The 17,970-nt window shown below is 41.0% G+C and overlaps 1 protein-coding gene across 8 annotated transcripts in view; it reads right to left on the reverse strand.

The window, feature by feature from the left end:
• The window catches only part of TBC1D1 (TBC1 domain family member 1), a 224,477-nt gene that overhangs the window by 73,959 nt on the left and 132,548 nt on the right, over window positions 1-17,970 (reverse strand). For 4 of the 8 annotated variants that reach the window (XM_075567919.1, XM_075567916.1, XM_075567949.1 and 1 more), the window contains 7 exons: window positions 16,925-17,035; window positions 14,943-15,068; window positions 13,279-13,365; window positions 10,855-11,132; window positions 6,195-6,332; window positions 5,039-5,158; window positions 4,477-4,616 (listed from right to left, as the gene is read on the reverse strand). In XM_075567919.1, coding sequence (XP_075424034.1) covers window positions 4,477-4,616; window positions 5,039-5,158; window positions 6,195-6,332; window positions 10,855-11,132; window positions 13,279-13,365; window positions 14,943-15,068; window positions 16,925-17,035 — 1,000 coding nt within the window. The remainder of the gene's footprint in view (window positions 1-4,476; window positions 4,617-5,038; window positions 5,159-6,194; window positions 6,333-10,854; window positions 11,133-13,278; window positions 13,366-14,942; window positions 15,069-16,924; window positions 17,036-17,970) is intronic. The other 4 variants (XM_075567942.1, XM_075567964.1, XM_075567934.1 and 1 more) reach the window with 3 other exon arrangements.

Here is a 17,970-nt window from a genome sequence, read left to right on the forward strand (position 1 = left end):
GGATTAGTCAAATGTAACCCGTAGGCAGTGCACTTGCGAGACTTCGTGAATAGCAATGTTATTGACTGTAATTGTCAAGGATTGATCTACGGCTGGAATGGATCCCAGTGACAGGAACAGCAGGGAGCGTGGTCGGGGTCACAAGCAGAAGTCAGAGGCAGGCGGCAGATAGCGTGGTCGGGTCAAGCAGAGTTCGGTGTAAGAAATCGGGGGGAACACGTCCTTTGCGGCGTGTTCCCTCTTTACCTGCTGCCGCCACGGCCACTGTTCCTGCCATGCGCGCTCCCCCGCTCTCATTACAGAGCACGCGTACAACCGCAGCTCTTCTAGCTGCCACATGGAACCTGGTCCCGCTTGCGTTGCGCATCTCTCCTGCACGGCGCGATGACGTGCGACAATCCCCAGCTGCATGGCAAGTCTCTCTCCCTTCCTTGCTGCCTGCAGCCTATCCCAGCTTCGCTGGGGCTGCGCCTCTGCTCTGCCTCCTGTTCCCATTGGTCAGCCCTGTCTGTAAATACTTCCTGATTCCTCCCATGCTTTGCTCACCATAATCCTATGTAGCCTCGTGAAGCTCACTCTGTTGTGCAGTGATCTGTCTCCTTTGCAGTTAACCTCTTGTGTACCGACTCGGCTTGTTTGTGGACTCTTCTGGATTTTGGACTTTGGCATACCCTCGACTACGGTGATCTCTCCTACCCTTGAACACGGCATACGGACTTGGACTATGCTGCGGTCTACAATCCCAGACCACTGTTTACAGACCCTTACTATCCTGTCTTTCCAATCCAAGAACTCGGCAAGTATACCACATCTCCTACACTCTCCAATCCAGACCTGGCAACGCTAAACTATCCGCCTTCCAGACTCGCCTCCGCTGCTGCGGCTGTGTGGTGTTATACCTTCCCACCTCATTGCCGGGGTCTTGTCTTGTTTGTGGGCAGCGCGAGCTTTACAGTCAGCAACGAGGAGACAGGAACCGGCCTGGGACTCGGGAACAGGACTGGGCAACAGCAATTAGTAAGAGCAGCAAAAGCAGCCGCCGCAAATACAGGAACCTAGCAGGTGCTGGAGGAACCAGTATAAACAGGCAAGGGAGGAACAGGAAAGGGAGGCTTATATAGGTCTGCCTGGAGGCATGGGACAGGTGCAAAGGTGTCAGGTTTCAGAGCCTGGAAGCAAGAGTAGCAGCAGTCCCGGTGGATGTTCATTGGTACTGCAGGCTAGAACCTGACTAATGAAGGGAGCAATTAGACCTGGTTTGGGAGGGAATATGAAAAGTTATGTCTTAAGCATGAAAAGCTGGAAGCGGCGAAGGAACATCCAGGTAGAGATGGTCGATAGGAATTTTTGGCTGGACTGTGGGTCTAATGTCAGGCGTAGATAAATATAAATGTGCCTCATCAGCATAGAGATGATAGGAGAGTCCAAAAGAGTCAAATGAGGTCACCCAGCGAGAGCCTTGAGGTACATCAACAGAGTGTTCCATAGAATTTGAGGAGGAGTTAGCACTGACACAGTGACAAGAAGTAGCATCTGTCATGATCTCCTCAACCTTCACCACATGAAGCCTCAACCCCATCCCCTCCACTCTTTTGAAACCTCTCGCTTCCCATCCTCACTAACATCTTTAGCTCATCTCTGTGCTTTGGTACTTTTCCAAACAAGCTATTTTTAAACAATCTTTTTAAACAAGCTATTGTTAGACCTATTCTTAAGAATATCATCATGCCTAGACCCTACCGTCCCTTCTAACTATTGCCCTGTCTCCCTCTTGCTTCTAAACTTCTGGAAAGTATTGCCACGTTGCATATACTTCACTTTCTTGCCTCTTTGCATATACTGTACTTCACTTTCTTAACTCCCACACCATTTACAATCATAAAAAACTGCAGAGCATCCTCCCTTTAACCCTTTGAGTGACCGCAGTAGCAGAGTGCCCAGTGCCCCTCCGGCACGTGATCGTAAAGTCACAGATTACGAAAACAGGAGTCCTCTTCCCTTTCCCTACCTGATAAAGAGTTCAGCGCTCGACAGGAGCGCAGAACATGATCTCACCCTAAAAAAAAACAAGATAATTGTCCATGATGTAGCAACTACATCACGGGGACCCCCGAGGGGCCCACAATGTGGTGGCCAAGTTAAGTAAACTACATTAAATACCATCTGGATGTGCCCAGATGTAGTGTGACAAACAAATCACTGTTATCTTTAAAAAAGGAGGGACAACCACAAACACCTCACATCTGGAACAACCTAATCAAAACCGCCTCCAGTTTTAAGCAACTTCAAGACTTCAGTTGTCTCACGGTCACATACGGCACTCCTGTGGGCGCAAGACCTGTAGTCAATTGAAAACATAAGCCCTCCCCTGTCGTTAATCAGCTGATAACGTCTTGACAGAAAAGAAAAAACTTTCTTTGAACTTTAAAGTTTGCCTGAATCTAAAATACTTCATAACTTTGTTTCTATAATATTTAGACACAAGCCATCGTCACTGTGGCGTCTGTGTACTTAATATTCACGTTTTACTTATAAAATATAACCATAGAAAGTCTATTTTTGCATGAGAAACAGATATCGGTCTTTGGCACCTCTTAATCGCAACGGTTACAAATATCTATTTGTTATTCTTGCAAATTGGGGTCAGGCTCATGATATCTTCATAATTAATACATTTACTCTGTTTGGAATACATTCTTAGCCCCGCCCCCTGATACTCTGCAGAATCCCCAAAATAATGTTTTTCAAGGTGCATTTAAAAGGGCCTTTTTTTATTCTAGTGTGAGGGAAGTCATAGTTCAATCCCCTCTGGCAAAAACAGATGCCCTTATCTCTAGATTCTATCAGTCCTATAAACTAGGCCTCGTAAAAGGTTTAACATGCCATAAAAACAATTCCTGTATTTAAGACAATTTGTAACCAACGTTTAACCCTCATATGCCAGATTGATTAAAATACTTCATATATCATGATATTATTATGACACTCACATTTTAATCTCATCTGTAACTGTTATATACACCCATAATCATATCTGTAACGGTCTATTAAATGTCTGTAAATTGAATGTATAACATCTGTTCATTTAGGCGGCACGCTGGCAGCGGGGCCCATCCGGTGGAAGTGGTGGGGTTACTTACCCTGAATCTGTAAAGGTCTGCACTACTACTTGGAATCACTTCAGCTAATATCCACCCCACACACACACTGAACTGGCTGTGCTTACCCTAATTTTGTTTGGAGGTTGTGAAGTCAGGGCATCCAGCCATTGTAATTAAGTCTGCCCAAACGGGTGCCTGCACTTCCCTATAGCTTGATGAAAGGACCCCAATAAAAAGACAATTTCTATCATGTTTTATTTACTAGTACATAATGATAATTTGCAGCCAGCACATTGTCCCTTATATAGGAGCTTGTCCAAAGAAATAGGGATCTCTCCTTCAATCTATACCTATGGTTACCCATTTCACAATGAAGTATATATGTATGGGATGAAAAGGAACACACAGACACACACACACAGACACACACACACACACACACACACTCTACACTGATAATTTTAACTAGAAAATTAACCAACAAAGAATGATTGGTCGGTGTCCTTAGGTCATTTGAGAAAAAAAAAACAAAAAAACAATTGTACAGTATGTAGTCCAGTTTTTTTATTTTTTTTTGTCAACTGAAAAAGGTTTACAAATGTTATGAGTGTAACTAATGTGAGAGGGAATAATTGCTGCCTTAAATAGATCATCCAACCCATCCCTGTTTTGTTGTACTGATTTTTTGCATTACGAAACTGCAGTGAATTATTGGCAGCCGCTAGGGAAAGAAAGGTGTCTGGGAGGAAATACAACTTGCATGTTACTCCCTGATGAACCGATCAAGCCTTTGAACTTCAAAACTTTGTTGAGCTTAGGGCTATTAATACCAATGTTCCGATCAGCAAAATAACTTTTTCTTAATTAAATTGTGCCAAGTTGGTAGGAATGTACATATCACAGTGCAGTTTACTTAATAAATAAGTAATGCCAATTTGATCAACATAAAGCATTAAAAGCAAGCTAGTCTTCATTATGTAGTTTCACTTCATAAGAGCTATTTTATACACTATCCAAGAGAGTCCCACGGTTCTGACCCCATTTGAGAAAAGGAATAACAACCTTTACAAACACTTTACCAAATGAAAATCTTGTGTAATTCAACATTGCACATGTACATATAATAGCCATGGCCTGTGTCACGGACTGTTCTGGTGTGATATGTCATAGAAGAGATTCCATGTATTGCAATGGTAATATTTTAAGTTATACTGTACTGTGTTATAATGTAGTTGAACGGCAAGATGGAATGGGCTACATCTTTAAACACCACACACACTCACACTTACATATGGAAAAGGGACCATGAGAATCATTTGATTTCTTTGATATTTCTAATATGATAGGTTAAGTGCGTTTATAGCTTGGGTCTTACCTTCATATCGGTTAGGAGAATCGCATCCTTTTTGGGGTGTAGCTACACGTAGGAAGATCTGTTGTCGCCAAGAATGACGGCGTGTCCTTACAGGACTATCGTTTCCCACATCACTGTGGCTGGATTTGCATTCAAAGTCACTGAAATAAAGATATGTCCAGTGAAGATCACCTTTATAGCAATTTAACATTGAATACACTAAAATACTGAAAGTCCTTTCACCATTTTGTGCAATGGGCCATTTGTGAAATATTGTATGGTTAGAATTATGTATCCATATGATTAATCTAAGAGGACAATAACCAACCAATGTAATAGATCAAATATACAGATATGTTAACAATGTGGTCACATCGGAGAAAAACAAACTTTCTAGAAGACTGTGAGGCTTGGAATGTAATAAGATCTACTTGGCTAAATGCCAGTACAGTATATGACTAAACCCTAAATAATTGGTTCGTACATTGAAGCATATAGACACTAGATAGTTGTTCACCCAGGAACAAGTGATATGTCCAAGTCACATACTGTATTCGTAGCTTCTTTCAATCGGAATACCTACCTTTTCTTGTGGTTAAAATCAGAGGGGCTATTTTCAGCTACAGGAGCCAGAAATTTTAGAAAGTTTGGCACAGAGGAGGAAGAACGAAGTCTCTTCCGGAGAGCAGAACGGTAGGAGAGGCTGAGAGGATAGGTCAGAATGAGCAAAAGAGAAGGTAAATCAATAAGCAAAAATAATAAGAAAATACTAAAGAGAAAGAACCAGCAAATATTAAGATTTCCCACAAATACTACTTGAACCCTGGCTGGAAAATAGTGTCGGCTTACATTTCTTTGCTCTAGTGGCTGTGTGGTTACACCCCCCATGACACGAGGCCCCATTTAAAGACCAGCACTATGTAACTCTGAGCTTTGGATAACTATAATAGTTTCCCATGTCAAGTTGACATAGTGCTTTTATATATATATATATATATATACACGTCAAAGATGGAGTTAAAGGGGTAATCCCACTCCGCCTAATCCTCCCACCACCGCACAGAACAAAAAGAAAACCATTCAGAAACAGGACACTGGTAAAGGAAACAGATTTTGGAAATTCACACTTGACAAAATGCATCTTTTCCCGCAAAGTACAATAGATGTTAATCAAATGCTTTTCATTCGGACCGTGTATGTGAAGGAAACAAAAACAGGTCACTACCATTGCATGATTTCCAAGGGGCTGTACCTTTAACCCATCAGAGGTTTTAAAATCAGAATTGTAACCAACAACTTAAATCAATCCATGTACAAAACAAAACCTTATGGTACTATATTTCAATATAGCTAATAATTATTTTGTTTCCTAAATCCCTTTGAAGTCAAACATTTTTGTGTCTTGTTGTAGTTATTCACATTACTGTTTAAGAGATCTTCAACAACAATAATACAACCTTGAAAAAATACAACATAAGCCCTAAAGTAAATATTCAGAACAAACATGCTACATCTTTTCAAGTACGTACATTAGTGCCATATGCTGAAGCAGCTTCCCTAGCAAGTACACCTTTCCCAAAAGTAACATAGGTCCCTTCAGACAGCGAAGGGGTCAGAAAATTAGCAGGCTTTTCTATAGCTGAAAAGGTATATAGTCTAATCAGCAACATTTTATTTTAGTGAGCATGCACCCAGATGTAATAGAAAACAAATCAAAAGAGAAAAGCATTCCCTCTCACCTCTTTTGCTCTCCTGTTGTATTATGCTTTAGTTTTTTAAACAAAATAGGAGAAGAGGCTGAAGTTACAAGACGAGCAGACGTAGGATCTGCAGTCGGCACGGAATTGCCTTCAGACTCACTGACAGGTATGCTCGGGCTATGCACCAACATTCCAGCAAGGGAGGGGAAGGGGGAGTGGTGAAAAGCACGAGGGAGATAGAAAGCAGAGATATGGATGAATAAACCGAAGCATCTGAAGAAATAAACAGGTGTGTGTTATATACACTTTATTTAGACACAAGCACAATATTACAGAACATGTACATTACTTAATGTGGGGGTTCTCAACTCCAGTCCTCAATACCCCCCCCCCCCCCCCCCCCCAATAGGTCAGGTTTTCAGGATATCCCTGCTTCAACACAGGTGGCTCTTCAACTGAGCCACCCGTGCTGAAGCAGGGATATCCAGAAAACCTGGCCTGATGGCGGGTCTCGAGGACTGGAGTTGAGAACCTCAGTCTTAATGTATGTTGTAAAACACCAGAAAAGAGATGCAATTACTATGACCTCTTACAGGTCACTCAGTTATCAGTTACAGGCACAGTAACTCCTTTGTAGTTACAGTTTGACAACCAGACTTTAAATTGTTTAATTAAATGCACAGAGCGGTGTGGAGAAGATGTTCATGACCCAGATTATCAATGTGTCCTTTGACATTTGGAGAATCGTGGTCTCTCTCTTGTTTTTGACCTGTTCTGTTCAATGGCACAGAATTCAAGCTAGTCCCCGCTATGTTAAATAGACCGGGCCACTGCAGTTGGGAGGGGGTAAAGGACATGTGAACTGCTTGATATCTTGTAGGCACCATAATATTGGAGAATTTTCTACTCAACCCAAATCCCCCCACCACCCCCCCAAAAAAGCCAACACTTGTGCCCATGACTCTACGGTGTAGGACCTTGCTGAAGTCTGAGAACCAGGTGATATTTGTCTATTTCATGAAAAGCGGCACGTTGCAAAAATATTTAGCCAAGCATTAAATTATACTGTGCAAGGAAGGTCTTTTGGCCCTTTATGTATTGCCCTGTTCACTAGATTCTGTGAAAAAAAACTGTTAAATGTTACGTTTAAGGGGGGGTGGCAAAAACACAAACAATATTGCGAGGCAGATTTGAACGCACACAAAGTACACAACCGGAACTTTTATGTGAAGGGGAATGTTAAAGGGGTGAAAATAATATTTAAGAAAAAGTGACGACAAGAAATTAAAAAACAGAGGAAACAGAAAGCAGAAAAAGGGACACTTGGCCCAGGTAAATAATTTTCTTTAAAAATGGGCGAACTTGGCTTATTTTCTGCGCCAACTCCGATTAACCTTGAGCAAGTGATTTTAACACCATGTTTGACAAAAAATAGATTTGTAAAATCCGACAATGAATTTGTGCCCCAGAGCTGTGCATCATGGCACCGTTCTATATATTAAAAAAAAAAAAAAACAATTTATTGCCAAGAGTAACAGGATTGGGGATACAGCCATGTTGCTGGAGAACTTCTACTTGCGCTACGCAGAGGAGAGACGATTTAGATGTACTACGTCAGAGGGAAGCTGCGCAACTTAGGGATGAAAAATATACCGACAAAAGAACAAAAAGCACCCTTATAGGTAATATTTCCTTCATATTCTAATTAAAAACAGGTGATTATCACACTCACATTTTATATATATTTATTGAAAAATGATGAAAGGCTCATTAGTTTGCAGAGTTAGCCTCAGATCAGCCCATGCCTAGTATGTTTAGCTGCCTCTTGGTGGCTTCCCACTATGTGTCCCACGGGAGGCTGGCGGAGCACCCACCAGTACCATGCACACTAAGCAGACGACTCCCATTGACCTTCTGCAAAATCGGTTGCAAGATTGCAGACACTGCTAGTGTCGCACGCTAAACGGCAAGCCATTGAGAGGCTGCTGAGGCTGGTTCATCGGAGGCTCACTATGAGCCTTTCAAAATGGGAAGATATACTACACTAAATGTGCTATGGTTTTTTTGTCTCCTTACACCCCCCTCCCCCAAACAAAGTTGTGCTACATTCTACTTTCTGACCAGTGTTTTTGTTGGATCTTTTTTTGCAGACAAATCCAAGTTGAGTGGGTTATATTATTATTCGTGAAGGGAGAGAGATACCCGCTCAGCCACCAGTAGGGGGATCAGGGTGCACTAGGGGGAAGGGGAAGCAACACTTAAACAAAAAAACAACAAGCAACACTCCAGAGGTGGAGAGTGGCCACCGTGACAAAGCCCCCTGGTAACATGCACTTCCAGTTGTACACTTCCTATCAGTGAGTGCTGTTACCAGGGGGCTTTATCTCCGTGCCCACTCTCCACCTCTGGAGTATTGCTAGGGCTCGGTTTTTTATTAGTGGTAGATTATTATTTCACACACAAATTACTGGCATTGTTACACTACGTTTAGTATAACTGTGGATACATAGTATCTATCACACTGAAGTCTTACAAATAGTTTTTTTTATTACCTGTGGTAACAGTCCCACGTTCACTTAGAAGTCTGATTCTATGAGCGCCCCAAGTCGTTTGTATAATAGACTGCTGTTTCACTATGAAACTCTAATGTGCAGATGGTGATTACATGTATGCCTCTGTCGTAGAAGGGTTCTTAAAAGATCCATAGCTATTATCGCTCTCTAATATACTACAAATTAAAATATAACTTTTTTTCCTAACAACGAAGGCTTAAAAACGGCATTGATGCTTAACCACGTGAACTGAACGAGTTCTAAAGCAGAGTGTGTTATTTGTCTCTGCAATGTCAACTCAGAGGAGAATACATTTTCCAGCCCCTTACTGTCAACACCACATTCAAACATGTCCTTTTATTGAAATGACGCCTGCTGGAAAAACTGAGCTGGTAGGAGTACTAGTTTTCAGAGGTTGCCAAATGAAATCTTAAGACTTACACAAGTGTGTCTTTTGTTTTAAAAGGATTTGGACGGTATGCATGATACACACTATGCGGTTTGTTGTACAACTTTGTTAGATGAGCCTGTTGTGCAATAAACAATGAATGTACTAATTTCCATGCTAAACCACCTTATTTCTAATCTTTGCATGAAGATCCAAAAGCACACACTGGGATTAGGGAGAGGCCATTGCATGTTGTGCAAATCGGACTCATTGCCCCTAAGGGTTCGTGGTGCAAGCTCATTCTTCCACTAATTGGAGACAGAGGTGTCAATTCCTTAAATGCAAGGAGGTCTGCAACACATTTCATAGCATAGCAATGCCATACAGAGCACTCGGAAGTAAGCTCTGTGCAGTTAATGCTTTAATCAAAAGTACACCTGCACACAGTGTGTGAAGACCACTCTGAAGGCAGAATTCTAGACGAAAGAAATCAAGCACATTCAGCACAATAAAATAAGTGTGTGATACAGAGGTTTACATATGTTGTTTATGATATAACTTGGTACAAACGCAAGAACACATTACCTAGCTTTTTACTTTACTTGATCCACACAATTTAAAAGTGTCATCTTTATCTTCTATGTTTGTATAAGAGAAAAAAAAGGTAATTCTACTGCATACCTGTTTGCTTAGTAAGTTTCCTCTACCTCTCAGCATATAACAAAGTCACACCCAAAACAACGTGGCGTTTCAATGTAATCATATGCAGGGTACGTACTTTTAATTATTTCATAATCCATGTAAATGCACATAGATGCCTTAGCAAGAAGAAAATTAACTCTCTAGCCTACATATTAAAAAAAAAATCTTTGAAAAGGAAATCCTGCCATGCTTTTAGACACCATTAAAAACGGGAACAGAGTTCCATACTAGAACAGGAAATTAGGGTAGCTGCACAATGATAAAATGTGCACACTGACTGATAAGCAAAATTAAAAACGGGGTGCTCATTACAAAGCTTTTTTGGTGGGATCATACCTGCCTCTTCCAACAGAGGTTGGTCTTCTGATCTTTCGTTTTTATGAAACTTTTGGTCTCGGGAGAGAACTGCAGGGCATCCCTTGCAAATAAGTTTTCCATTAACACAGAACACAATGCATGTATGCAGAGATTAGTAAACACAATCCATGCATTTGATTAAAGTGGGGTGCAAAGATGATGCTTCCAGCCACAATCTATGTCACATGTACTCCTTGTGACTTGGGTGAATCCCTTCATCTCCCTGTGCCCGTCACCTACATATAGCTCACTAATAAGAATGTTTCCCACCCAGTCCCAGTTCTATGCCCGTCAGGATTCCACTCAAGGAGGCTACAGGAAAAGCCTTAAACTTTACTGGAAAATACTGAAAAATTGAATGCTCCAAGGGAGAGGGAGTAGCTCAGTGAGTAAAGACACTAACTGGCCCCGAGAGTTTGAAGCAGGGGAGCCTGGTTCAATTCCCAGTGTCAGCTCCTTGTGACCTTGGGCAAGTCACTTTATCTCCCTGTGCCTCAGGCACCAAAAACATAGATTGTAAGCTCCACAGCGCAGAGACCTGTGCCTGCAAAATGTCTCTGTAAAGCGCTACGTAAAACTAGCAACGCTATACAAGAACATGCTATTATTATTATGTTTAGGTCCGTGCCCTATTTCTGATTGTAATACACAGCACGAATATGCCGACATCTTCTAAATAGTCATGTGTAGCGGCACTTACTTTCTTTTGTGCGGAGTCTCTGTGCTCACAGAGTGGTGCCTCATTAGCTTCCTCTGTGGAACAGTTGGGGATTTCTGAACTGGTTCTGGAAATTCCTGGGCTGTGACGGGGAAATGACTCAGTGTGTTAGCGCGACGACGGAATCCTTGATGAGCTGGTTCTTCAGGAAGCTCCCAGGAATTACCTTCTAGGTCCCTGGATAAATCCCCCATGGATCCGTGAGTCTTTAGATGGATTTCAAGAGGTGACTCGTGTTCTATTTGACAGAATGAAGGTTCCTGGAATTCAGAAAAGGTTTGTAAATTTTTCTGGGAAAACAAAAAGGTTCATTAAATTTCGGGATTCCGGTTTTCAGTGTTTATTTTTTTGTGAAATCTGTGTTTATTGCTTGTTTTCCCGGTGTTATTTGAAAATAAAAATAAAAAAATCTTGTGTTTATCAGCGAATTCAAAAGTATATAAACTGATTTCCATTGTTATCTGTGGACTTTTGTATTCTCTCTGTGGCGGACTTGATACGCAAGGTCTAATTCAGGCCTGCACAACTCCAGTCCTCGAGGGCCACAAACAGGCCAGGTTTTAAGGATATCCCTACTTCAGCACAGCTGGCTCAATTTGTGGCTCAGTCATACTTAGTAGGGATATCCTGAAAACCTGGCCTGTTTGCGGCCCTCGAGGACTGGAGTTGTGCAGGCCTGGTCTAATTGAATGAGAAATGCGGTTTGATTTAAGTTTGTTTTTTTTTTTAATTAGTTTTAACTGGAAGTGCAAAATGATCAGTCGGTGGGGTTTTTTTCCTGTGTTTTTTGGTTAAAACCTAAAACCGGAATACGTCATTATATTCAGTGGCTGGCATTTGTTGTGGTAAGCCTCAGGCAAAAATAATGTATTTTCCCCCAGCTCAGCAGTAGTCTCTTCTGTAAGCATGTTGCAGACAGGCTAACTATAGTGTCTTAAAAGATATGGTTTCTTTATATAAATTCCAAAACACTGTAATAAAATAAATAAAAACAGTGTTTCTTTGCCTAATAAACAATTCATGACAATAATCATTAAAAAATAATTTAACCCTCACCAGTCTTTTCGAAAAATGTATAATATACAGCATATAATGATGCATTTTCAGCATCACCAGACACATTCAGGAATCTCCTCAAATATCCCAAATCAGCCCATAACCTACTAAAATTGTACTGTTGCTAGGTAACAATATGTGAAGTGGACACACACACACACACACAAGTATTATACGGAGAGAACGAGCAAAAAAAAAATCATGAAAGCTGAATATTGCAACTTTCAGTATATCTGAACCAAGTCAAAATCCCCTTCTGATTGTTAGTGAATATGACCAGACACAAAACAAGTTCTGGTGAGTAAAAAAGTGGCAAAAACCCTCCACCGTACAGTATACAGCAAATAAAAATATATCACTTGTGGGTATATTTGCATGTCTCAGGCAGTTAAAATGTGGAATTCATTACCCATTGAGACTGTGATGGCAGATACAATAGATTTGTTCAAAAAAAGGTTGGACATTTTTTAGAAAGGAAAGGTATACAGGGATATACCAAATAAGTAAACATGGGAAGAATGTTGATCCAGGGAGTAATCCGATTGCACATTCTTGGAGTCAGGAAGGAATTTATTTTTCCCTTTATGAGATATCATTGGATGATATGACTTTGGGTTTTATGTCTGCCTTCCTATGGATCAATAAGGAAGTATAGATATAGGATAAAGTATCTGTTGTCTAAATTTAGCACAGGTTGAACATGATGGACATATGTCTTTTTTCAACCTCATCTACTATGCAAATATGTACGGTCTGCAACCCTGTCTTTCCCATTATCTCTTAGCAAACAGTGCTTCCCCTGAAGTTAGGAATTCTGGGAAAGGACGTGCAAATGAGCACTGTCACATTTTCCTTCTTGTCCATTTTAACATGGACCCCTACAAGCTTATGCCTGCTGCATTACACAGCTTCTCAGCACAGCGTGGGTTAAAGAAGTGCATATTAGTGAATATAAACCACCATGACTGGTGGTACAGTTCCGCTTCCTGCCACGTTTCCATCCTGATCTCACGTGGTAATAAAATGTTTCAGTAACGTCACATCATACAGATATATTGATTGGTCCTCTTAAAAAATATATTGTACCATTGCGAGTTCTCTGTAATTCAGCTCTCCATAATGTAACCTTTAAATTGCTGTAATTCTTCACTTCGTTAGATATGGAACCCCGGTATTACTCGATGAATACAGTGCAAAAAGTAGATTTTATTTCAAAGCACTCGGAGCTTTACACAGGTAGGTTTTCAGGTACAGATGGGGACTGTGGCTTGGTAATTCAATTTAACACCAATAAATCATATTACGTAGAATAACACCTTTAAGTGACTCATATAGGGCTATATAATTTACCTTATTACTGTCATGTATTGGGGTGCATAAAGTGCTGTCGTAGTCCACACTGCCAGAGTGTTCCTGCAAACTCCGGCTCCTATTACCCTTTAAAATAAAATTTAAAAAAAAAATTTTCAAAATTATTTTTTAATCATCACAAGCTACAAAATGAAAAATAGACCATCCTCCACAAAATGGCTACCAGCTCCTAATCTAGTTCCTGCTAAAGCATTTGAAAATCACAAATACACTCAATAGTATGAGTATTGGGGCCAATGTTGCTGGGCCACATGACAGGAACTGTAGCGGTGTATCCTCTGGGACAAAATATTGCATCTTCAGCCGGGGAGTACTCAGAACATATATCTGTAGCCACTTCAATGCTTCGGGGTCACCACTTAGAACTTCAGAGCTATGCTCAAGATTTAATTTACATTTCTTCACCCTCCTTAAAGCAGCTGTGCTTTTACATCTAAATATCTGGTTTGCTTATTTGAAACAACGGGTTTCCCCAGAGATGAACGACGACACTCCAAGTAATGTGGACAGCCCGGTTTCCCGGAGATATTTTTTTATTCTCAAATTCCGTTACGCGAGACAATATATGGCCACTGGGGCCAATGGAAGCCTTTTAACATCACCACGAGAGGAGATTGCAGCTTCCGATTGGTGTGACCCATCTTCCAGCTTTGTTTTTCCTGGCCCATATTGGCCAAAGAACAAAAAATAAATTAATAAATTTCCGCAAATCGGAGAGTCCCTGGAGAAGTGGAGTTTACTAGGGCTCTGCAGTTTTCTTTAATCACATGAAGGGGTTATATAAAAAAAAAAATTAAAAAAAAAAATCGCTGATATTTCCATCCATATTCAAAATTGTGTACATAAAAAAAAGCACCAATCCTTTCAGGAAATCTGCAGTAATAAGCTTCTCAGATTTAATGTGCAGCATTACCCACACAATGCTACACTGGGCAATGCTTTTTTATTTTTCTTCCTACAATTAAGTTAGTCTATCTCTATCTCAATTCTCTCACAGATCTATATTGTATTTAATAGTGTTTTGTATTACGGACATGATAAACACATACAAACCAGTTGCCAATGTGTACTCCATTGCCAAAATATCTCACTAAAAATCAGGTTGTGGCCATTTTTCTACATGCAGCTGGCCACACAATCCTACATGGAAGGTTGCTACAATTCATTTTAAATGTCATACCTAATTACTGTATACACATTGCATGTTTGCAACTATATCAATCCTCCCTTTCGTCCTCTTTCAAGTTAGTAGGCATGACTTTTCCATGTATTCTCTTGCTGTACTGATTAATCCCACAAATCTAGCCATACCCTTGAATATAATCTCAAACATGATGCTTGTCATACAAAAACTTTCAGATCCCTTCCAAATTTACCACTCCACATTAAAGCATAAGATTATTAAATGAATGGCAAATATCCTTTACAAATCAATGCACTTTTGTAGACCAGGTTCCTCATGATCAAACATGGTCAATTTCTCCTGCGGATATTCATTGGTGAATCAATTGACAAAAAAAAAACCCCTGCAAAATAGTTGCGGCCCAATATCTGACACATTTGTCCTTCTCTACAAAATTAGAATAGCTGTGACATTCTACCAAATTGTTACAGAGAAAAGATTAATTTAAAAAAATGCTTACCCGTGACAAAATGCTTTCTAAAGATTCGGTTAATGACCTCTTCGCTTTACTCTTCAACATTTCAAGCCTGAACCGTGGAGCACTGCTCTGTAGCTCGCTCAGTGCATCATCTGCTGTTTGAGAAAGCTGCAAATAATCCAAGATATGAAGGCAATGGTTGAGTGATCCTTGGCACATACAGAAGCAATGGTTTCAATGAGATTTGTAAGCAGCGACGTCTTTTAATGAACCACATAAAGTTTCTGCATAAGGTTCCTTGACCGTTCCATATCATGATAGGAGAGTGGCGGAAAAACTACATGTGCAGCAGGTTCAGCTGCACCAGGGCCCACAACCTTTAGGGGCCCATCCTCCATGCGTGATCTGGCAATGTTAGCAGTCAGAACAGCGTTCCGGCATGTCTAAAGGGCCCCCTCTCTGTGCCCTACCTGTGGTGCGGAGCCTTACCCCGACAGGGACAGCATACACAGGTGCTCCCAAACACAGAAGTTAGGACCCACTGAAAGTTGGACCCAAATTTTGCAAATCACTGCCTGGGTGGGCTCGACCTCCATCGCAGATGCACAGGGACCCACTCTACAGATAGGGCTCCAGGGGGCCTTTAAAACATTTTTTATTATGTGCACCGGGATCCACCAGTGACTAGTTCCACCCCTTGTGTGAGATGGGTAAATTTTGCACAAAAACAAAATACAAGATTGCACTCAGATCTGCAATAAAGTTTTGTACCCAGCTACACTTTAGTCATACAAAAAATGCTTTATACTGCTTGCATCTCACAAAGTTTAATTCTAAACACGGATTCCAGTTTTAGGACACCACCGACTGATCATCTTACACTTCACGTTAAAACCAGAAATTAAGCAGCATTTGCTATTGAATTAGACCTTTTGTAGCAAACCTGTTACCGTGCAACTCACGTCTGGGACAAACTATCAGAGTACGATGTACTATTATAACTCTGTGCCCAGGACACACTGTACTTGAAAACGAGAGGTGACTCTCAATGTATTACTTCCTGGTAAAACATTTTTATATGTCACATGGTTAGTCTATTCTACCTTTCTTTTCCCCGTGTCACATAAGCCCTAAGCAGTCGAGGCTGTGACAGGCCATTCTGTGGGCTTTTGACCCCCTTCATGCTCTTCTCTGAGTGATAGAAGTGTGGTGTGACTCATGGACTGTGTATAGCCTATCAGGTATAGGTACAGACCTTGAGCCCTCCCCTTCTAGTTCCTCAGAGAGGCAGTGCCAAATTTAGTCAGTCTGTTCCCCTCCATCCTATGGAGTGCGAGTGAGAGCCTCTCCTCCCCGCGGGGAGTGAGAGAGGCCAGTCAGGCCTCATGGCTGACTGGCCATACAAGATCTGAAAGCTCCAGACTCAAAGAGCAAGCACCATCCAGAGGCCTGGAATACTCAGACCTAATGCATCGCTGTATTGAAAGATCTGCAGTGAATGCTCAATAAAGAATCCCTTGTTACTTTTTACACCTGCCTGGATTTGAGTCAGTGGGCCTGAGTGTATGATATGTGCTTCAGATGGGACTGCCTCTAGGATGGAGGCGTTGAACACCAGAGAACGAACCTAAGGGGACACCAAAAGCCTATCCTGGTCTACTCACCATCGCAGACGACTCCGCTCTCCTGACTCTCACAGGTATGCGCACCACAAACACCTGTAGCCGCAACAAGTATCCCCTAGAGGGTGGTGGTACATGTGCTACATATAAATAAACAATAACCCAGCCACAGATAGGATACAAAGGCACCCCAATTGAAGTATGGAAACTAGAAAAACGTCCACAGATGAAACACCGAATTCAAATGTATGTCAACTGTTTTTCGTTGTCAACCCTGATAAAACACAGATTTTTGATATAAAATGAAAACACTGGAACAAAAATAAGCACTGATTTCACACAAAAATAAACACAAGCCCCTAATTATAAATGACTGAACTAGGACGATTACAAATACCTTACCTGTTTTGGTTCTTCAATATGGACATGGTCTTTCTGTTTCTCCTCGTAAAGGCACCGAAGTTTGGAGATCATCAGTTCATTTTCTTTCTGCTCTGATCGTGGGCGAATTTTCTGTCCAAAGGGGGAAAAAAAGGGGAGGGCGGAAAAAAAAAGTTGTGTGTTATATATAAGGAGTGTGAGAGTCACACACTTATGTAGCTCATTAAGATAGAATATCCGTAAGTCTACTCCATTATGTAAAGCATGGAAATAATTAAAATCACGGTTGATCTGACTCATCGCCAACTGCTTGTCTCAGGTGCAGGTCCCTAGTCAGACTATTAATATGTCTTCTTTCTAATGTAAAGGAATATTATCGTCTCCAGCAATTACTTTAACAAACTTGGAACAGCTATTGTTGGACAGTATTTCAAGCCTTCTGACAAAATGAAATATAAGGAGAAAGATCTGGCTAGAGTTTAAGTTATGGACAAGGGCAGAGATCGAAGAGAATGAAAGTGAGAGAGGATATAACACACAGTATAGACTTTGAACTTCTCTAAGGTCATTGTCCATTTGATAGCAAGTTTGAGGCAGCGAGTTACTGTACAAACACACTCACAAGATGAATGACTGATACATCTCTGGTATATGGCTTTTATATTTTAAAGAACCTTACAATGTGTACAATGTTTCATTCGCTACCTATTTCCACTGTAGATCAGTAATCCTCAGAAAGTATATCAGACAGCCAGAATGAAAACATGAGTCTTTATCATTGTAATCAATTCAACAGTCAGAATAATAACGCTGATGCAATATTCACACTACAGACTTTGCAGAAAGTAAGGCACAGTACAGTATAGAGTTGGCTTATACATGACATTTATGATTTTAGAAATGCTACAAAAGAGTATTTAAAAGTCCATATAGAGTTGGGTTAGTAAGTCATCTACCACTCCCTAGCTGAATTCCAAACGCTTTGCGGACTGAGGGACCTGCCACCCATTGCGTAGAAATTGTGCAGGCCCTTCCGGCAGGGAAGGGGTTAATGTGTTGGATTTATG

This window comes from Ascaphus truei, chromosome 1, assembly GCF_040206685.1.
Source record: "Ascaphus truei isolate aAscTru1 chromosome 1, aAscTru1.hap1, whole genome shotgun sequence".
NCBI classification, from domain to species: domain Eukaryota; kingdom Metazoa; phylum Chordata; class Amphibia; order Anura; family Ascaphidae; genus Ascaphus; species Ascaphus truei.